Source organism: Protopterus annectens, chromosome 8.part0 (assembly GCF_019279795.1).
Source record: "Protopterus annectens isolate FY-2018-M chromosome 8.part0, PAN1.0, whole genome shotgun sequence".
In the NCBI taxonomy this organism is placed as follows: domain Eukaryota; kingdom Metazoa; phylum Chordata; order Ceratodontiformes; family Protopteridae; genus Protopterus; species Protopterus annectens.
The window spans coordinates 1,504,148,732-1,504,171,883 of NC_056741.1; the positions used below are offsets into that span (position 1 = coordinate 1,504,148,732).

Below are 23,152 nucleotides of genomic sequence, written 5' to 3' on the forward strand. Positions count from 1 at the left end.
GTGCTGGTCGGTCACTACCTGTGTTTTTAGTTTACGAATTGAGTCATCTTGAAGTCTTGTAAAGCCAAGTACCCCGTTGGGGATCCTTTTGTCTTGCTCTAACCGATGTCAGAAAAAAGTTCATCTTGGCTGTGGAAAACAAATACCACAATGAGATTTTCATTCTTACTGCGTTACCTGTTTTGGCCCAGACCATGACGTACCTCGCTGTCAATTTTGTGCCTTGTTCACCGCCCGGACCATCAGTCGTCTGGCCCTTTTTGTTGCTAAATACTTTCGTTCTCCATATTCCGAAATGGCTTCAGTAAGCCATCAAACTACCGATATTCTGAAAAAACGCAAGGATAAAGACAAGACAGACCACACAGGTCCAAAGCTGTTGATGCTTCCGTTAAGCTAGTCGCCGGTACTCTGTGAGATGCTTTTGCAGCCCCTGATGCCCGTTTCAGTGGATTCGCAGGTTTCTACCAAGACCCATTCAGAGTCCGGTATGCTACGAGACTCTTCTTTGGCTATGGAACCTGCAGATGTCTCTACCTTGGATGGGTCCAGAGCCGCTGAGCAGGCACTGGCTTCTGAGGAAATACTTTGCAGTACCGATGTTCAACACAAACCGACTTTTAGCATCTTCATTTCTGTCTAAAACTACCAAGTTTCTAAGGCCAAGAGTACACGCTACGCCTAGAAAACCGAATACCCAAGTGCATGCACCTGCTTCCTTGCCACAACATCAAATGCTTAAAATGGCAGAAGACCTTATGCTGATTAGGGCAATCCAACCTTCCCCTGCTGAGAGAGACCAGTCCCCAGCAGCCTCAACAGACAGAGTCCGACTCTGTGTTATCTGACTATGAAGACTTGCCATTATCTGCTTATGAGGATTCAGATGTAGAGGAATTCAATCCCTCTGCCTCTCCTCCAGAGGACTTTTCTTTTGGTGAAACCATTCATACTTTGAGAGCATTTCCATTGGGAATGCCAAGACTACCCTCAATCTAAGCAGAGACTCAAAGAATTTCTAGATTTGCCACAAAATAGGCCTTTAGCAATATCCCCAGTCCTGGATGTTGTGGATGTCTTTATGGAATCCAGCTCAACTCCTGATACTTTTCCCCCTGCTCCTAGTAAACCAGACGGGTACTACAGAGTACCTGACTCTCTCAAATTCCTTTTCAAGAATCCTACTGCTGACCCAGAGGTCATCTCCCAGGGCCCTAAAGGTATCAAAGCAACTACAGCAAAGAACTCCACCCATTTGGACAGGGATTCCAGAGCTTTGGACAGATGGGGTAAGAAAGTTTATACCTCTGCAGCTCTCTCCATTAGGACTTTGAATTGTCAGTTTCACATGCTCAAGTACCAACAACATATTATGGAACTTGAGAAGAAAATAAAGAATTGTAAGAGCTTATGCATTCTGCAGGCCAAGTCAGCAAGCATACATTACAGTGTGGCTTTGACGCCCTAGAAGCATCTTGCAGGGCATCAGTCTCTGGTTCTGTACTGAGAAGGCATGCTTGGCTTAAGGAGCAGACTTTGCCAGACCATGTTAAATCAGTTACTAGACGCTCCTTTGAACAAGGGCTATGTGTTTGGCACCAAAGCAGAAGAGGTTTTTAAGGTGGAAGAAAAAGCTAAATCTATGCAGACAGTCAAAGAACTTTTGCAAGTACAGCCTCCTAGATTCAGTAGGCATTGCCCCTCAGAACATTGGTCCTTTCCAGCCCCCTCAAGGCCATTTCAAACTAGACCCAGGGGAAACGGACCCCCAGATTACAGGGTATGCAAAGATCTAAGAATTTTAGTGCAGCCACCTGTAATGCAGGGAGTGCTAAGCCACCCCCTTATGGAAAGAATTCCCAATGACTTCTCTACTCTTCCCCCAACCTCTGCCCAACTGCTTGTGCCCCTAGGAGGAAAACTTGCCCTTCATGCAAAAAACTGGACTTCCATCACCAAAGACCAATGGGTCCTCAACATTGTAATACCTGGGGTATAAATTCTACTTCCATTCTCTGCCAACCCCACAAGGGTTCCCACACCTCCCTCCAAACCAGTGGGTAGAGGCCCAAAACTAAGTTCAATCTCTGCTATAAGGGTAATTCATTCTGTTTTTGCAGAACAGATAGGTCAAGGATTCTATTCTAGACTTTTCCGGCTACCCAGGAAAGAGGGCACTTGGCGTCCAATCCTAGATCTTTCAATTCTCAACACCTTCTCAGCGGTACCAAAATTCAGAATGATCACCCTGCAGCAGCTTCTACCTATGCTAGCCAAAGATGCCTGGTTAGCCCCTCTAGAGTTGAAAGAAGCCTATCTGCGCATCCGTGTTAAGGGAGTCATGCAGGAAATACCTACGCTTCAGGGCAGGATCTATGCATTATCAGTTCTCTACACTACCCTTTGGCTTATCCACTGCTCCCACAGTATTCACAAAACGCCTGGCCCCAGCCATTGCTTACTGCAGACAGAGATTTTCAAATTTACCTGTACTTGGACAACTGCCTGATTCGGGCAGATGGGAATTGCTGTTGCAGCACCTGATATTTGTAAAAAAAAACCTTCTAACCTCCCTGGGATACACCATCAATGAAAATAAATCAAAACTAGTCCCCACTCAAGATTGCATTCCTGGGAGCAAGCTTGAACACAGCATCCCAGATGGCATTCCTCACTCCAGCAAAACAAGCCTGTCTGACAGACTATTTTACTCAAATGACCAGCAGAACCCAGCTGTCCGCAAGGAAAATCCTGCAGGCCCTAGGGTTCATAGCCTCATGCATCTTACTAATTCCATATATCAGACTGCTTATGAGGAAACTTCAGTGGTACTTGGTCTTTGGTGCCAACATTCTCAGGACCTGGAAACCATCATTCAGGTCATACCCTGTCTAAGGACAGAGTTTCTTTGGTGGGCAACAGCATGCAACCACAACAAGGGACTGCTCTTTACCCAACCCTTTTTACCTTTACTCTTTTTCTCAACCCCACACCACCCAGACCCTAACCACAGATGCATCAGACTATGCTTGGGGGCACACATGGATGGCAAGTGCATTTAAGGCCACTGGAGCCCAATTCAAATTCATCTGCACATCAACCAAAAAGAGATGCTAGCTGTGCAATATGCTCTGACTGCTTTCATATCCTACTCTCACCAGGACACCTGCTAATAAAAACAGAACACCAGTTATGTGGTACATCAACAAGCAGGGGGGAACCCACTCCGCAGGCTAGCCATGGCCCTATGGAACATGGCCTTAGACATGCAGGTCAATCTGCAAGCTCAGTTCCTGCCAGGCAAACAAAACTCACTGGCAGATGACTTGAGCAGAAATCTCCTAGACCCACATGAGTGGCAGTTAGAGCCCAGCACCTTCAACCTTCTGATTCAGTAATGGGTGACCCCAGAGGTGGATCTCTTTGCCTCCCCCTGCAATCACCAGCTCGGCAAATTCTGCACCAGGACACCTCACAGCAGGGCCTGGAAAGTGGATGCCCTGTCCTTCCAGTGGGTAAACCTCTCAATCGATGCCTTTCCCTCTCTGCCCCTTCTCCCAAGAGTATTGATCAAGATAAGACAAGACAGACCAAGGACAATTCTGATTGCCCCAGACTGGCCATTGCAGCACTGGTATCCACTCCTGCGCAGCCTGTCACCGGTGCCACCCTGGAACCACCTACACCAGAACCCAACCCTCCTCTCAGCAGGGGGGGGGGGGGCAGATCTTTTATCAGCATCTACAAACCCTAAATCTTGCAGCCTGGCTTATTCCTTAATCTCTCCCAATAACCAGCCTAAGCAAGCAGGTGCTGGACGTCATTCTTAAGGCCAGAAGACCCAGTTCAAGGACATCCTATGCTGATAAGTGGAAAAGGTATTGTTCTTGGAGTCAGTCTAAAGGAGAGGACACAACCCTGCCCTCCCTGCCTCTAATCCTGGGTTACTTAGCAGATCTACTCCACAGAGGCCTATCCTTCTCCATTAAGATTCATGCATCTTCCATTTCGGCTCATTACAACACTGAGCCCACCTCTCTTCTCTCACCCTCTTATCAAACAGTTCTTGAGAGGGGCAAACAACTTAAGGGCACCACGGAGAGTACCCATCCCTGCTTTGGGACCTAAACATTTTACTGGAAAAGCCCATGCTATCCCCCTTTGAGCCGGTAGCGTCTGCAGAGTTAAAATTCCTCTCTTGGAAAACCGCCGTACTTCTGGCCATCCCTTCAGCTAGAAGAGTGTCCTAGCTACAAGCACTTATAGCTGTGGAGCCCTTCATTATTTTCCATGCTGACAGGGTTTCCCTCAGGACTAACCCTTCCTTTATGCCTAAAGTGGTGTCAGTGTGGCGCTCTACTAATCTAGCCATTTGCCAACCTTCTTCCCTAATCCTCAAAATAAAGGGGAAAGGATTCTGCACTCCCTGGACGTGCACAGACAGCTCAGATTTTACCTGGATAGGACTTGAGCCTTTCAGGAAATATAACCAGTTTCTAGTCAGCTTTGCACCAGGGGCAGAGCGGAAGGACATTTCTAAACAATTTCTAAATGGATAGCACACTGCATTCATTTCTGCTACAAGCACCATGGGAAACCAACCCCTCAAGGGGTCAGAACACATTCCACTAGGGCAACTTCTACCTCTACAGCATTCCTTAGGGGAGTCCCTACCAGGGACATCCTGGAAGCTGCTACCTGGAGTTCTGTACATACCTTCACCAAGCATTACTACCTGCCTATCTTTTCCAAATCCAGGGTGGATTTTGCAACAGCAGTCCTGCAAGGCATACTAGCCAGCCCCAACTCTTCTTGACTGCCTCCACCCTTCAGCTTTGGGAATCTACCAAAGTATGATAACTGCAACAGTGAGTGTACACTCTAACATCTGCATTTATGGTAAGTGTTCACAACTATACTTTGCCTGGATCATAGTCTGGGCTTTTTCCTCTACACCACTGGAACAGCTGTTTGTGCTGGAAAAGTGTCTCCCTTTGAAATCGCTTATAAGGATGCTTTTAAGGTTCATTGTGGAAGAGTTGATTAATTGCTTTGACCTGTGCAAGAGGAGTATTTGCAAAATCACACGGTGGATGAACCCTGTTTGGTCTTCCACAGAGCTAGTTACATTAACAACACATCCTTCATTTATGCTCTAAATTGTTTCACAGTTTACTTTGAATTGGGCCATCAATCTCTGTTCTGTCCAGATAGCTTTTTTCCTTTTTTTTCCTTTTCTTTTCTTTATTCCCACCATGTGCAATTGTTCCAGGCAGTATCAAGACACATACTTTGGCTGCTGTGATGGCGTATTGGAAAGGAGTGGATTCTAGAGGCAACAACATGGTCTTCTGTATGTACTTACAAAAACATTACTAATCAGTGGCGGATTTAAGCATTGACGCAGGAGCGCACACCTCCCCCTTTTTAAAGCTCTGAGGTTATACAGCAAAAAAAAAAAAAAAAAAATACAATGCCCCATTATTTCATTGAAATTGGAAAATGTGCATCTAAAACGGTACATTTTCCTTTTCAGCTTACCATCGTTTTGCTTTTCATGATTTACGCATCAGAGATGCCATTCGAGATTGCAGTCAGCTTATCTAAATGAAGATCCTGCACTGCTGCTCCTTTGTTGAATGAAGGTATGTTGGCTGGTAGGATACATACTAGCTGAGGTGGATGACCTTGATTACCAACTTTCCCTAATGTATCTGGGCAGAAGTCAATGAGCCCTACAGGATTCCACTTCGATGTGCATAACTTGCATAATGTCTAATATTCTGTAATTTTCAGAAAACTATACTATTCTCTCTACAAATTGTTAATATTAATGAAAGAAGTATGCAAATACTTTGCTGCTAAAAGTTACAAAGTTTTCTTTTTACTTTTCCATTTTAAAACGGTCTTTTGCTGCTTGCATGTGCTGAGGAGGGATGCAGAGTATATTGGGAAAAAGATGCTAAGGATGAAGCTGCCAGATAACCGGAAAAGAGGAAGGCCTAAGATGAGGTTTATGGATGTGATGAGAGAGGACATGCAGGTGGTTGGTGTGACAGAGCAAGATGCAGAGGACAGGAAGAAATGGAAACAGTTGATCCATTGTGGCGACCCCTAACGGGAGCAGCCAAAAGAAGAATTTTACTGCTTGCCTCTAAAGACAAGATAGATGCAGGGAAGTCTTGCCCATTGAACGTTCAAACTTTGTCGCTATTGTATTACATAAGTGACTGTCTCAATCCCTTCAGCTTTAAACCAAAGGGCTCCTCCTTCGAGCTTTAGTACTGCAGAGTGCAGCAGAATTCTATCTCCACAGGGCGATTTTCGGTGGGAAATGCAATGAAAGTAGTCACCAGTAGACTCTGATAAGGGTTGCTAAGTCATTCAGATGAGAAAGTACAGTAACTGTATTAATATGTGTGTTTTGTTTAGTAAAGCTGTAACAGATGTCAGAATCATTTTCATTTTGTTAGTTCAGGTCCTTACTACAGTGCTTTGTACAAATTTAGGTCGAAACAAGTGGTGGATGTATGGTTTAAAAAGTGGCGTGAACCTTCAATAGTTAGTCACATTTTAGGAAGAGGCATTTTATACAGGTGAGTGAACTGTGTCGTTTATTCCTCGCATCTAAACTGAATAGAGTGGCTAAAGGAAGACTGAGAAGTTATACTACAGCAATAACCCACGCCTGGGTGTGGGTAATGCTGGATTTACCCACGGTTGGTGTGGTTTGGTCACGAGGGCGAAGCCTGAGTGGCCAAACAGACAACCGTGGGTAAATCCAGCATTACCAACACCCAAAAGTGGGTTATTGCTGTTATACAATGACATTATTTAAGAAATAAAATCATTACTTTTCTTAAATAATGGCATTGTATAATGCCTCCTTGCTGCCCTTCCGTGGCTGTCTGGTATTCTGCGGCAGTTCTGATGTACTATGCATGCTAAAACTTACAGTACATCAGAGCTGTGGGCAAAAGCAACGGAGAAAGCAAGATCTCCATTGCTTTTTACAACCTGTCTCTCTATGTTAAACAAGTTTAACATAGCGAGACAGCTTTAAAAAAAACAATGGAGATGCTCCGTTGCTTTTTTTAAAGCCGTCTCGCTATGTTAAATGACAGGTTGTAAAAAGCAACAGAGATCTTGCGTTCTCCGTTGCTGTAAAACAAAAAAAAAAAAAAGTTATACTAATGGAAAAAGTCCGGGCGACCGGACCTTTTTCCATTACTATAATGATTTACAACGTGCACGCTTACCAATCGGCGTGCACGTTTTGGAATATTAATGGGGGGGGGGTCGTCGTATAATAGACAATCACTACTACTTTTGATATTACAGTTTGTCTTGATAGTGTGCTGGTAATTTGTCACAGATCTGTTAACTGTCCCTTTTTTGAAGGAATGTTCCTTTCAAACATCTTAGCTGTCCTTGACTTACAGGGACGTCTTTGATTTTGACTTCATTTTTATCTCTGTCCCTCTTAATCCCTCCCAAAACTGGTTATTTTTTAGAGAAAAGGTGGTGGATTACAGTTAATAAATGACTAGTTTGAGTTACAAACTTTTTACTTTAGGAAACTTATATTAATTGACATTCTTATATTCTGTCTGTGCTGTAATAGAGGGAGAAAAAATTAAATTAGTTCAGAGGTCAGGTTCTAAATGTTCTTCAGTGAAGTCAGTCTTTCAGCCTTTTAAATCTACTGATGTACTGAACAAAAATCATTAGCAAGGAAAGAAATTTAGTAATGTGTTTAAACTGGCATCAAATGTGCCTTGAAGTATGAAAAGGGACTGGAATAATAAGCATTTGAGTTTGACTTATTCAGAAATTGCAGGGTCTTTTATTCCAACAACTTTAAGTTTATAAGAGCAGTATTTAAAAATTTGTCCTTGTTTGGGGGGGGGGGGGCTTATTCCTCCCATTATTTTAGGCTTTGTCCAGATTTTTTGTGCTAGTAGGTTAAAAGCTATGGAGGGGGCTTAGTTAAAGATTAAGATGAAGTAAAGGAAAAATGCAATAGTGGACATTTCCTAATCCTTGTTTTTTAGAATATATTCTGCAACTTTATGAATATAATATTCTGCGTGGTTAAGATATCAAATGCTGGAGATTCTATGGGGAAGAAAAAGTTAAATGGGAACATGTTTTTTGGGAGTGTATTGAGCTTGCAGATTTTAAAATTCACTAGAGAATGCTGTTGTCATAAATACTGGGGGCACCAAATGGCTGTAACTGAGATGATTCTTTTGAGCTGGGACACAGGATCCAAATTGCCTAGACATAGTAAAGCCTTTTTAAGTTTAATTCTGTAAACTGCCAAAAATAGCAATAACTAGGAAATGGAAATCAAAATCTAAACTAAATGTATTTTAAAGTACTGAATATTGTGAAAGAGATTAAGGTACTAAAATTGAGATATTTAGAAGAGGGAAGGAACAAAGTACATATAAATACTTGGAATTGTGGAAACAATACGTGAATACATGTAAAACAATATGTTCAGAAGAAAAAGTAAGGTTTTAAGAAAGACAGGAAATGAGCAATTTGTCATGCTGGATTAAACGAGAGTTGTTGCAAAGAAAGAAAACAGATTTAATATATAATGTATATAAATGAAAAAAAAAATAAGTTTTCTTTCAATGTATGTGTGCCTGCGTCTGAACTGATGATTTAATGAAGGTGTTAACTTGTACTACTGTATCTCGCACTGTCTCTCACATGCACACATAAGGGAGTAAGAATGAGTGTTATGCATTAAATCCTGCTAGGGAGGGGAAGTTAGCATTGCACTGAAACCATGTTTCAGTGCTGTTACAGATGTCCGTATTTTCAAGGGTCATAAAAGCTTTTGTGCATCACACACTACCTAGCAGTTGATGGATTGTTAGCCCCTGTTTCAGTAACCTCTCCACCATCAGTCAGATGTGGCCTTAATGGCTGTGTGTGTGTGAAAAAATTATTTTTGTTGTATTTACTATGGTGCTGCTTACTGTGATGGATTTGAATTCTTCTTAAGACACTCAGTCTTGCTGGCTGGATTCTGCTGAAATCAAAGTCTGATTATAGTTGCATTCACAGTCTGTTGCATACAGAAACTTGCAGAATATACACTGATGAGAGAATATACTTTGCGGCATCAACTCAGAGCAGTAACAAATAACTTTTTATAACAAACCATACAGACTAACATTGCAGCGTCAGGTACTGTTCTACTTTACTTCTCATATAGTACAGATGATATGAGAGATGTAATATTTACCTCGGGACAAATATGTCCCTACCAATGCCCCCTAACATAACTGGATTTAATACAGACTTTATAAATATTTTTAGTTAAACACACATCCTCTTGGTTTTGGAAAGATACTGCCTTGATGACGCAAATGCTGACATCTGTTCTTGTGCAGAAAAGCATTTTTTTAAGTAAACGTCTTGTGGATTAAACTTTCTTAGAAAAGCATATTTTTCAAGGTTATGCCTTGTGGATAAACACATGTCCTGTTGTCCATTCTTTAAAGAAAGCAGATTAGTTTTCTTTCTGATGTATCCTGTTTTTTTACATTCTTGCCAAGTCTATAAGAAGTCAGCTTTCTTGATGTGTGTGTGTAGTACACTCGTAAGCAAGTTGCTTATTTTTTTAAGCCACAGTCATTTAGTATGGATGCTGATCACATATTACTAAACTGTTTCTGCATTTAAGCAAGCTTTATTTTTATACCTTATTTATGTTACATATTTGTAACAGAATTACTTAAAACCTTGTTGAGCATAATCTTAGTGTGCAGTCTGTTGCCCCAAATTTTTCAGGAAAATGTGCCATTTTGTTCAAGGCTTTCAGGGTTTAGGTTCTCTCCTGTGGCAAAACAGGCAGCTAAATAAACTGGTCCTGACTTTCCAACAGAAGCCTGAAAAACTTATAAAACAAAAATATCCAGGCTATAGTCCAAAATGGGTTGATTTCTGTAGTACAAGTTTATTAAGTGCTTTCGGCTATGCACAGCGTAGCCTTCATCAGAATACATTGCAAAACACATACTGCTTCATTAAATAGTTTATTGACCAATCACAAAGATAAAACAATTAGTAAATCAACTCACACTACACTACTCATCGATTATTAAAAACATGTAGGTTTGTATGACTCTTAAAAACATATTATAGGTTTATATTTCACACAAAAACAATAACCAATTTATCACTGAAAACGTGTTCTATTTAAAAACATTCAAAAATCATCACTAATTTTGAAAGTAATATTTATTTCTTATTTATTCTTTCTTGCAAAATTGGGACAATGGAGATACTTTCATTTAAACCTGGGGGAAACATTGCTGCTGTTCTAAATTGTCCACAGCTCCATTTGTTAAGTGTTTTGAGATGGAAAAACTCAGCATGCTTTATAGAGATGGGGTGGGGGGGGGGACTCCACAAAGAAACAGGGAGAACATGCAAACAGACATTGGTCACAGGTCAGGATCAAACCTTGCACCTGGTGCATGGGAGGCAAAATTATGTCAACTGGTTTCTTCTGTTTCTGGTACAAAATCATCTGCAACCGAATGCATACTGCTGTCCTTCCATACGTGATGTCTGAGTTTCTTAAGGTGATATTTCCACAACCACTGAACCCAGTGTCCCACTTTCCCACTCCCATCCAGTAGTCAACTTACTAGACTGCGCCCCTTCTTTTGCAAAATCCTGTTCCGCCACTGCTGATCCTTTTCTGGATCAAAGGGCTGGCTTTGCTTAGGACTGTTCTAGAGGGTCTTCTGAATCCTTGTCCCTCCACCCAGGTTGGATAAGCTTTGGTAATCAACCCATATATCCAAAGGCTACTCGACAGTGAGAATGATTAACCTTGCGCAGTTGTGTAAGCTATACTTGCTGTAACAGTAGAAGATGAATTCTTCACTGCTGCAGTAGCTGCACCCATCCACCACCCTCCCACTTATGTATATAGTTATATTTTGGGGTATAATGTTATTTATTAGTTTATCTTTGAGGTTCAGGATGAGTAAGCTCATTGTATTGGCAAGAAAAGTCCTGAAGTTGTCTACCGACTGCTGATTTCCCTCTGAAGCTACCCAACCAGTCAGTGGTATGTGGGGGAGGAAGCCAGAGCTTTGTGAAGCTGGCTGGTTGTATCCTAGGCAGGATATAATTAAATGCTACTGCAGCAGTGAGGAAGTCCAACATCCACTGTTAATGGCAAGTGTAACTGACAAAAGTGTACTTTAACATCTGTTGTTAAGGTGAGTATACTCACAGGTGTACTTTTTTTCTTATTTGAACTATATAATATGTACATAGCTATCTCATATGTCCAGACATGGAAGATTATCTTATTGGATTTCTTTTGTGGTAAATGACTGTTGTGCATGTAGTCAGTAAAACTTTTTCTTACCTCTTCCTTAGGAAATGACTGGCTATGAAGAAGGGCTGGAATTCCTTCCAGCCATGAACACTAAAAAAGTGGAGAAGTCTGGACCAAAGAAGTATATTGTGATTGCTAGTGTGGTTCTTGGTGCATTACTGCTTTCCTTAATGGTCGGGCTGCTGGTGTGGCACTTCAATGGTAATATTTCAGCTTTTTTATTAACTTGTCTTAATGTGTATATACATTATCTTCTCAAGAATACAGTGTGTGGCTTGAATGTTTTTGTGATAAGTGAGTCTCTTTGTATAGTTGACCTGTTTGCCTTCTCTCTCGCACATCCCTTACTATAAATTTTATACTGAGCAGTGATTTTTTTTTTGTCTTCATCTAAGTACTTGAGAGCACAGATGCAGGACAGAAGTATGGACTTTGAGCACTGAAGGTAGGTAGGGGTTCACACAAGTGTTAGCATACCTTTTTCACTAGTGGTTCTGTGTCGTGATCCCCACTGGTGGAAGGTTCTTGTTAATGTGGTTAAAAGGCCTTAATTTCTTAGTTGCACTGACTTTGTGGGATTCTTGGCACTGCAGAACTCATGTGCTGTTCTGTCAGCACCTTTCTGTAGTTAGTTGAAATGACTTCAACCAAAAGTAGCTTTGAGCCCCACCCCTGTAATCATAACATGCTGTTTTCCTAATTATGCCCTTGTTTTTTAATTGGAATGACTCTTAACTTGCATGTAAGTTAGTATGACTGGAGAAGACTTGGAGCATGTTAGGGAGAAGAAATGTTGATGCAACATATTTTCTAAAGTTGCTAGTAAAACAGGGTGCAGCTGATAGGGCACCCATTTTTTTTTTTTTCACAGCATTATTTATATGCATATTAAATTGTAGGTTGTTTTCAATGGTAAGCCCTAGTAGTTTGGTGCGTATGATTTCAGTTCTGGTATTGTTTGATGGGGTGATTTTGAGAATGTGGTTTTGTCAGGCCTGTATTGTTTAGAGGTGGAGCATTGGTATGATGTCCTTCAAGAATGTAACTGCAGTCATAACATGTGGGTTGTCCTGCCTCAGGCAGCCCTTGGTCGGCCGGATTCGAAAGTCTGGGTCCGACGTCGGCTGATGTCGCATTTCTCTCCGACGTCAGAGCGGCTGGAGTACATAAGCATCAGCCGACGCCATTTTCTTCAGTCTTTCTTGCCGCGCGGTGCCCGAAGCAGAAGCAGTTCGCAAGTGCCAGTCGGTCAGCTCCTGTATTCTACGATACCGAAGTCATCAAAAAAGCTAAGTACCCCGTTGGGGACCTTTTCTTGCCTCAGCCGATGTCAGAAATTACTGAAAAAGTTAACAATTGTCTTTCTTGTGGTAAACAAATACCTCATAAGGATTTCCACTCTTACTGTCTCCCTTGCCTGGGCCCAGACCACGACGTCTCTGCCTGTGTAGCCTGTGCTCGCTTCAACAAGCGCACACTCAGGCGCCGGGCGGAGTTCGCTGAAGATTTTTTCGGTGATAATTTTGCTTACACCATGCCGTCGGATCTTCGACATCTCAAACCACCAAAAAGCGAAAAGACCGGGACCGACATCCTCGGCCCGCGTCTACCACCGACTCCACGCCAAAACCTAGCGCGAGTGCTCCGGTTCCCTCTGAGACGGTCTCTCCACCGCTCCGAACCAAAGACACCGCATTACCGACGACTCCGATTCCAGACATTACTCCGCCAGTTATAGATTTTCCTCCGGATACCGAAACCGAGGAAATGCCCGAGATCATTGCTGTAGACAAGGTCACTCCTGCACGTGGAGCTGCCAGGCCCCCTATGGCCATGTCTATTAAGGCCTACACTAGGGCTAAGGCAGCCAGCAAAACAAAGCATATTACTTCTAAATCCTTACCTCAGCCGACTCCAGAGACACAAATTATGTCCATGGCTGCTGATTTAATTTCCATGATTAGAGGTTCACAGGCCCATCCTGAGAGAGGATCCCAGCCTCCTCCTGATAAAAGGCCCCGGGTTGAACCCTCTGACCCTACTCCTTCAGATGAAGATTCTGAAGGCTCTGTCCACTCTGATAGCCAGGAAGAGCTCTTCCAGACCTATGAGAACTCGGATGCAGAAGATTCCATCCCCTCGGCCTCCCCTCCTGAGGATATTTCTTTTGGGGAAGTTCTGCACACCATGAGGGAACATTTCAAGTGGCAAGGTCAGGAATACTCTGATTCTAGGAAACGCCTTAGGACTTTCCTTAAGAAGCCTCAGCACAGGCCCTTAGCTATTCCTCCTGTACTTGATGTTCTGGATGATTTGTATTCTGACTCTAGTGCTACCCCTGATTCTCTTCCTCCTGCTCCAGCCAAGCCAGACAGGTATTACAGGGTCCCAGAAACTCATTCCCATTTATTCAGGGCCCATACTGCTGATTTGGAAACTATTTCACAGGGGCCTAAAGGAGTTTCAGCCTCCACCTCAAAAAATCCTTTGCCCTCCAACAGGGAAGCTAGGTCATTAGAGAGATGGGGCAAAAGGTTTACACATCCACTACCTTATCTATGAGAGCTTTAAATTGCCTTTTTCATATGTTACAATATCAGGATTATCTGTTAGAAGATTTACAAAAAACATTAGCCACTCCTGATCCTTTAGACAGGAAGACTTTGCAGGAAGCTGTACATAACACTCAGCAAGTAAGCAATCACTTCCTGCAGTGTGGATATGATGCACTGGAAGCTTCATGTAGGGCAGCTATGACAGGGGCAGTCATTCGTAGACATGCTTGGTTAAAAGATCAACCTCTACCAGATCATGTAAAAGCAAAACTTCTGGATGCACCTTTGGAAAAGAACAAGCTTTTTGGTGCAAATGCTAAGGATGTGTTAAAGACCATCGAAGAAAAAGCAAAATCAGTTCAGACTGTGAAAGATTTCCTCCAGGTTCAACCCCCCAGATTCAGTAGGAATTGGCCTTCAAAAAACTGGTCCTTTCCTAATCCAGAAAAGTTTCAAAGGGGTAAGAACAGACTTGGCCGAGGAAGAGGCTAATACAGAGGCCCTTACAGGGGATGACAATGGCAGCCAGGAAACCAAAGAAGTGACGCAGGGGTTTCACCTGCCCCACAACCACAATCTCAATGACTTTCCTCTACTACCGCCTACCAGGGAACAACTAGAAGCTCCCTTGGGCAGGAAATTATCTCTGTTTGCAGAAAACTGGCACAGACTGACAAAGGACAAATGGATTTTGGACATTATAGACCGAGGGTACAGGTTTCACTTTCATACCTTACCAAGAAAACAAGGCATGCCAAACTTACCACAAAATCAGAGGGCAGAGGCTATCAAGCAAATCACTCTGCTGACTCGGATGAAAGCAATAGAAAGAGTTCCACAACAAGAACAAGACCAGGGGTTTTACTCAAGACTGTTCCTTGTTCCAAGAAAAGAATCTCAATGGAGACCAATACTGGACTTGTCCGCATTAAACACCTTTCTCATAGTACCAAAGTTCAAAATGCTGACTCTACAGCAACTCCTTCCCATGCTGGGCAAGGGGTCGTGGCTGATTATTCTGGACCTCAAGGAGGCATACCTGCATGTCCCTATCAGACACAGCTGCAGACGATACCTCAGATTTCTTGCAGGGCCAGAGCATTATCAATTCTCAGCATTGCCATTTGGCTTATCTACTGCGCCCAGAGTATTTACAAAATGCCTGGCTTCAGTAATTGCTCATTGCAGGCTCCAGGGTATACAAATTTACCCGTACCTGGACGACTGCCTCATACAAGCGGACGACAAATTGATGTTGACAAAAAACCTGGATTATGTCATATGATTACTTCAAGCTCTGGGATATACACAGTCAACTTCCAAAAGTCAAGACTGCAGCCATCCCAGCAAATAATCTTCTTAGGAGCCAAACTAGACACAGCCTCTCAGATGGCTTACCTGACAGAAGACAAGCAAGAGAAGTTAATTCATTACTTCAAAGGTTTAGCAAAACTCACCCAGATGACTGCAAGGAGATTCCTACAGGCCCTGGGTTACATGGCATCCTGCATTCTCCTGGTCCCATTAGCAAGACTACACATGAGAAAGCTTCAGTGGTACCTAAAAAGCATTTGGTCTCAACACAGCAACAACTTGGAGACAATCATACCACTCATTCCATGCCTACAAAAGGAATTCCTATGGTGGGCCTCGGTGAGCCAGGCAAACACAGGTATGTCATTCAAAAAACCACAGATAACACAGATCATGACTACAGACGCCTCAGACCTTGGATGGGGGGCGCACATGGAAGGCAGGTGTATACAAGGACAATGGTCTCCAAAGGAAACACATCTGCATATAAACCAAAAGGAAATGCTGGCAGTAATGCATGCCATCGAGGCCTTTCAACACCAACTCCAGCAAGGCCATTTAATGATACGGACAGACAACACCACGGTGATGTGGTACATAAACAAGCAGGGGGGCACCCACTCTTACCCCCTTTGCAGACTGACAATGCAGCTTTGGGAGAAATCACTGAGCCTAAACATCCAGTTACAATCCCAGTTTGTTCCCGGAAAAGGCAATGTGTTGGCGGACAGCCTAAGCAGGAATTTCACAGATCCACACAAGTGGAGGTTACATCCGAAGGCCTTCAGACAACTCACTTCGACATGGGGCAAGCCAGAAGTGGACCTTTTTGCCTCTTACCTCAACCATCTTCTACCAAAATTTTGCACAAGGACATACCATCCAAAAGCTTGGAAAATAGATGCCCTCTCATTCAACTGGAACTCCCTAGCAATCTATGCATTCCCACCTCTGCCACTGATGACCTCAGTATTACTAAAGATCAAAGCAGAGAAACCCAAGGGAATCATAATAGCTCCGGACTGGCCAAGACTGCAATGGTACCCACTACTACGGAGCATATGTCACACCAGGAGGTGGGCCCTTCCCCAGTGGCCTCTACTTTTGACTTAACACAATTTCAAAACACTGCATCCAAATCTTCAGACACTGCAGCTAACAGCCTGGGAGATCCCATAAATAACTTCAGCTTATCTCTCTCCAAGGAAGTTCAGCGGATACTAACAGAGGCTCGAAGACCAACCACCAGAAAGGTTTACTTAGCAAAGTGGAAAAGATTCAGCAATTGGAATACCAGCAAGGGACATGATGCATCATTGTTGAACATCCCACTCATCTTGGAATATTTGGCAGATATGTTAAAGAACGGCCTCTCATATTCTTCCATAAAGATACATGCATCTGCTATTTCAGCTAGATACAACACTGATCCTCCTGTTTTTTCTAACCCCTTACTAAGGCAATTCCTCAGGGGAATCAAGAACATTAAGCCACCAAGAAAGGACCCAGCGCCAGCCTGGGACCTCAATTTTGTCTTAGAAAAACTGACTCTACCTCCATTTGAGCCAGCAGCTTCAGTTGACTTGCAATTTCTCTCATGGAAGACAGCTTTCCTGTTGGCAATTACCTCAGCAAGAAGGGTTTCGGAGCTACAGGCCCTAATAGCAATACCACCCTTTATTATTTTTCACAGAGACAGGGTTTCATTAGGGACCAACCCTACTTTTATGCCAGAGGTGGTATCTAGGGTTTCTTTAAATCAAGCCATTCATCTGCCTGCTTTCTTCCCCAACCCTGAGAATAACGGGGAAAGACTGTTGCATACCTTGGACATTCACAGACAACTTCGATACTACCTGGACAGAACCAAGGCCAGTAGGAAGTCTGAACAACTTTTTGTAGCTTACGCCCCTGCAGTCCAAGGAAAAGCAATTTCAAAACGGACTATTTCTAAATGGATTGGACATTGCATCAGATTCTGTTATTCCTTTCATGGAAAGACTGTTCCAGCCAATGTCAGACCACATTCCACCAGAGCTACAGCCACCTCTATAGCATTCTTAAGAGGGGTGCCTACCAAGGACATTCTAGAAGCTGCTACATGGAGCTCCGTGCATACATTCTCCAAACACTACAATCTCCCTCTATACTCCAGATCCAGAGCAGGCTTTGCTTTGGCAGTCCTGCAGGGTTTGATTGCCACACCTTCATTTTCCTAGAGCATTCCTCCTCCCCCAGCTAAGCTATGGTATTCTACCCACATGTTATGACTGCAGTTGCATTCTTGAAGGACATAGTACAGTTTTGTACCTACCATAAATGTAGATGTCCGATAGACATGCAACTGCAGTCGGATTTTCCCTCCCTCCATACCCCTCTATGCCTAGGGTCCACTCCTATCCCTGTTTCTCTTAGCTGGGGATATCTGTTATGGTGTATTTGTTTTATTGCTCATTTATTTGTTTGGAATCCTGTTTTTGTCTTCCAATTTGATTACAGCCTTCCTTGGAGGGCATCTGGCATCTGGGGCAAGAAACACTGAAGAAAATGGCGTCGGCTGATGCTTATGTACTCCAGCCTCTCTTGACGTCGGAGAGAAATGCGACATCAGACCCAGACTTTGGAATCCGGCCGACCGAGGGCTGCCTGAGGCAGGACAACCCACATGTTATGACTGCAGTTGCATGTCTATCGGACATCTACATTTATGGTAGGTACAAAACTGTACTTTTTTTGGGGGTTGAAGTTGTTGGGCTTTCACCATGATTCAGTAGATGAAAGTGAGTCTTGTGTTTTGTATGTGAAGGTTGGTATTATTGCAAGTTAGTGTTGCGTTATCAGCAAGTACGTGGATGGTGTCACCTTCGTGTTGAAGTGGAAATTAGTACTGCATTCTACTCAACGGCTTTTTTTTGGTTTTGTCTGTTTGCGTTATCAGCATACTGAATTAGGATTGCATTGTTTCTGCATGGAGGTGATAAAAATCTTGAATATAGGCGTTCTAAGTATTGAGTGCTGGGGGTACCCCTGTTGAGACCATAAGAAAGGTGGAATGGGTATTAAGTCATTTTTTGGCTTGGGATCAGCTGTGGAAATAGGATAATAGAGATGTACCAAGACCTAGATGAGAGGGTTTTTGCAAGAGGATGGGAATGGAGAATGTGTTAAATGCATTAGAAATGTGTAGAATCTCCTGAAACAAGGTTTCCTTTATTTCTAAAAAAGCACAACACCAGGAATAAGAATGGACCAGTACAATGAAGAAATCAAAGTAAAAAACAAAAGTACCAAAATCCAACACTGCAGATTGGCAAAGTAAATTAAACTTTAATTCAAAACAGTAAGCGCTTTCACGGTGTATCAAACCACTTTATCAGTCTGGTGGTGGTAAAGCTTCAGTGCTGCTGTGGTGAGGGTAAAGTCCTCGTTTTAAAGGTGTTAGTAGGTTTTTGAATTTAAGGAGCTGAGATTGAATACACTTTTCAAAACTCCTTGGCTAGAGGAAAAAGGATAATAATGGGCCTATAGTTATGTTCTGTGGAGTTGCTTCCTTTGTGAAGTGGTAGGATGCTAGATTTTTTTCCAACGAGTGGGTACATCCTTTTCCTGTGGGTGGTTTATAAGTGTGAATATGGGGTGAACCATGGTGTCAGCAGCAAGATTTCTGAATTTAGTTATCTGGAGTGAGGGTGGTTGATGTTTAACTTGGAAATGAGTATCTTTGATGTAAGACGCAGGGACATGCTTGAAATTAAAGATGTTCTTCATCTCACATTGCTGCAGTCCTAACACTTGGGTAGTCCGCTGTCCCTCGGTCGGCCTGAATATCAGAGTATAAGGCTGACGTTGGTCAAGGCGCATTTGACTGACATCAGACCGTCAGGGTACAAATGCGCATGACCGACGTCATATCCTCAGTCTTTTTTGCCGCATGGTCCGATGCAGAAGCAGTGTTGCAAGTGCCGTTCGGCGTTCTGAAATTTTTCGAATTCGGAGTTTCAGACCGAAGTCAGAGTTGGTTAAGTACCCCGTTGGGGAATATTTTGTTTTTTCTTGCCTCAGTGGTTTACCGGATGTCAGAAAAAGTGAATAACTGTATTTCTTGTGGGAAACAGATACCGCATAGAGATTACCATAATTTGTGTATACCTTGTTTGGGACCTGAGCACGACGTTGTTGGGTGTCGCTTTTGTGCTAGGTTCAATAAATGCACTATAAAGCGTAGGTTGGATTGTGCCAGGTTGGTCTTTGGGAAGCAGTGCAATTACAATATGCCGTCGGATACTCCGACGCCGGCTTCCTCAAAGAAGCGCAAAGACAAGGCAGTTAAACCTAGGTTAAAGGAGTCGTCCGAACCGGACGCCGGTTCTTTAGAGGCGTCTGTGGAACCGGTGGTTCTGACGGAGGCCTCTCTGGAGTCCCAGGGAGAAACTGTGTTTTTACAGGATGTGGCCTCCCAGGAGGCAGGTCAGGCTGTAGGGGCTTCTCAGGTAACTGTACTCCCCTCCCTTCCTAAGGTGTCTAGGCCCTCTCTTTCTGCTTCCAAGGCTTCTCCTAGAGGCAGGTCTACTTTTGCTTCTGTGGGTGTCACTCCTAGTTCTTCAGGTTCAGTGCCCAAGAAGCACATGCTTAAAATGGCAGAAGATTTAATTACTTTGATTAGAGGCTCTATGCCCCCTCCTGATAAGAGGCCTAGGATGGAACCTGTGTTGGGGGATTATGAGCAGGTTTCGGATGTGTCTGAGTCTTCGGCTGAAGACTTGCAGGAGTATTCTCATTATTCTGATTCTGATGTGGATGATTCTACTCCTTCTGCTTCTCCTCCTGAGGATTTTTCTTTTTCAGAGACCCTTCACTCCATGAGAGAGCATTTCAAATGGGAAGGTCAGGATTTCTCTGATTCCAGGAAAAGGCTTAGGGAATTTTTGTTTTTACCCCAGCATAGGCCTTTAGCTATACCTCCTGTTCTGAATGTGGTGGAAGATGTGTTTGCAGAGGCTTCTCTTAATCCTGATTCTTTGCCTCCTGCTCCTTGTTAAGGCTTCTGTTGTCAAGAATCCAGTTCCGGCAGATAAAGAGGCCAGGGCCTTGGATAGGTGGGGAAAGAAAGTTTATACTTCTTCCACTCTAGCCATGAGAGCTTTGAATTGCCAGTTTCACATGTTGAAATATCAAAATTATCTTCTTTCACAGTTGAAATCTAAGGTTGATGCTCTGGCGGAAGGTATTGATTGTAAAGAGTTACAAGATTTAGTGCATGTTTCTGAACAGGTGGGTAAGCATTCTTTGCAATGTGGTTTTGATGCTGTCCAGGCCTCGTCTAGGGTGGCTGCCACTGGGTCAGTTCTTCGCAGGCATGCCTGGCTGAGGGATCAAAATTTATCTGACCATGTTAAAATTAGGATTTTGGATGCCCCTTTGCAATCTGATGTCTTGTTTGGTTCTCCTGTTGAGGCAGTTTTAAAGAAAATGGAAGACAAGGCTAAGTCTATGCAGAGTGTTAAAGATTTTTTGCAGGTTCAGCCTCCAAAGTTTAGTAGAAATTGGCCTACTAAAGGGTGGTCGTATCCTTCTTATGATTCCCAGTCTAGGGGTAGATCTAGACGTGGCAGGGGCAGAGGTCAGGGCTCTTTCAGGCCTAAAACAGGGAGTTCTCCTGCACAGTCTTCGGGTGAGGGCAGGGGTCAGTCCTTTCGTAAACAGACCCAATGACCTACCTTTTCAGCTGCCAGAACCTTCTCGCCTGGCAGCACCTTTGGGTGGAAGGTTGGCACTTTTCAAAGAAAATTGGAGTTTGATTACCCAGGACAGATGGGTACTGGATATCATACATCACGGTTACAGGTTTTATTTCCATACCTTGCCTCCTTTCAAAGGCATGCCAGACATTCCTCCTCAACAAAGAATAGAGGCTCACAAGCAAATTTCTCTGTTACTCCAAATAGGGGCCATACAGCTTCCTATGCCAGAAAGGGGCCTAGGATTTTATTCTCGCCTGTTCCTTGTGCCAAAAAAGGGGAACACGTGGAGACCAATTTTGGATTTATCTATCCTCAACACTTATCTGGACATTCCCAAGTTCAAAATGTTGATGTTACAACAGCTTTTACCTCTACTGGGCAAGGATCACTGGATGGTAACTTTGGATCTCAAGGAGGCTTACCTTCATGTTCCTATCAGGCTACGTTGCAGGAAGTATCTGCGTTTTCGGACTGGGAATTCTCACTATCAGTTCTCTGCATTGCCCTTTGGCTTATCTACTGCGCCCAGAGTATTTACGAAAGTTCTGGCTCCAGTGATAGCTTTCTTCAGGCTAAAAGGAATACAAATCTATCCTTATTTGGACGATTGCCTGATTCTGGCTCAAGGAAGGGACGAGCTTCTTCGTCATTTGGAATATGTGATAGCAGTGCTAAGATGCCTGGGGTATTCTGTGAACGAAATAAAGTCCAGTCTAGTACCCTCTCAAGACATGTGCTTTCTGGGTGTAAGACTGAATACAGCATCCCAGATGGCCTTTCTAACCCCGGACAAACAAAAGAATCTTTCCCTTTACTTCCATCATCTATCTCTTCAGTCCGGGCTGACTGCAAGGACAGTCCTTCAAGCCTTAGGGTTCATGGCATCTTGTATTCTGGTGCTTCCCAATGCCAAACTGCATATGAGGAAGTTGCAATGGTATCTCAAAAATGTATGGACACAGCACTGCCAACATCTGGACACTGTCATTCAAATAATACCTTGCATTCAAAAGGAATTTTTGTGGTGGGCTCGGGAATGTCACCTAAACAAGGGACTCTCTGTGACCCGGCCAGAGGCGAGTCAATTTTTAACGACAGATGCCTCAGACAAAGCTTGGGGAGCTCATCTAAACGGAAAGTGGATACAAGACAAGTGGCCTGTCAGACTACAGCATCTACATATCAACTTGAAGGAGATGTTAGCAGTCCAGTTTGCATTAATAGCTTTCAAGGATTTACTTCTTCCAGGGCAGGTGTTGATTCTAACAGACAACACAACTGTCATGTGGTACATCAACAAGCAAGGGGAACACATTCTTATCCTCTATGCAGGCAAGCAATGATTTTGTGGGAGACTGCTCTCAGTTTACAACTAAGTCTTCAGGCAAGGTTTCTGCCGGGAGCACAGAACTCCTTAGCAGATGTGTTAAGCAGACAAATCATAGATCCCCACGAGTGGAAACTGGATCTTCATGTATTTCAGAAATTGACAGTGTCCTGGGGAACTCCAGACATAGATCTGTTCGCTTCTCCACTGAACCACCAGCTGCCAAAGTTTTGCACAAAGCGGTTTCATCCCACAGCTTGGAAAGTGGATGCTCTTTCTTTCAGTTGGAAAAATCTTCATGTGTATGCCTTTCCTCCTCTGCCTCTCCTCCCAAAGGTACTTCTAAAGGTCAGGCAGGACAAGCCAAGGATGATTTTGATAGCGCCAGATTGGCCTCGACAGCACTGGTACCCATTACTGAGAAGTCTAGTACAGAAGCCTCCATGGCCTTTACCTTTGATTCCACATCTGTTGTCCCAGGAGGACAGTCATTTGCTCAATGTCAAACTTCACTCTCTTCACCTAACAGCATGGCATATTCTGTTTTAAAACATAGAGGGTCTCAACTTCCACAACAAGTTTTGAATCTGATTTTGGAAGCTAGAAGGCCTAGTACAAGGAAAGTGTACGCAGATAAATGGAAGAGATTTTTATTTTGGAGTGCAGCTAAGGATTTGGATGTTTCTGAGCCTGATTTAAGTGTGGCTCTTCAATATCTTACTGAGTTATTGGACAAAGGTTTGTCCTTCTCTTCTATTAAGATTCATGCTGCAGCAATTTCAGCTCACTACGACTGTGACCCACCATTGTTTTCTCATCCTTTGTTCAAGCAATT

General features: G+C 43.3%; 1 protein-coding gene across 1 annotated transcript in view; it reads left to right on the top strand.

Annotated features, from left to right (window-relative positions):
* Positions 1-11,416: 11,416 nt before the first annotated feature.
* Positions 11,417-23,152, top strand: part of ST14 (ST14 transmembrane serine protease matriptase) — a 1,989,024-nt gene continuing 1,977,288 nt past the window's right edge. Inside the window, exon 1 of the mRNA XM_044081090.1 lies at positions 11,417-11,581. Within this exon, the coding sequence (XP_043937025.1) occupies positions 11,425-11,581 (157 nt within the window). The 5' untranslated portion in view covers positions 11,417-11,424. The remainder of the gene's footprint in view (positions 11,582-23,152) is intronic.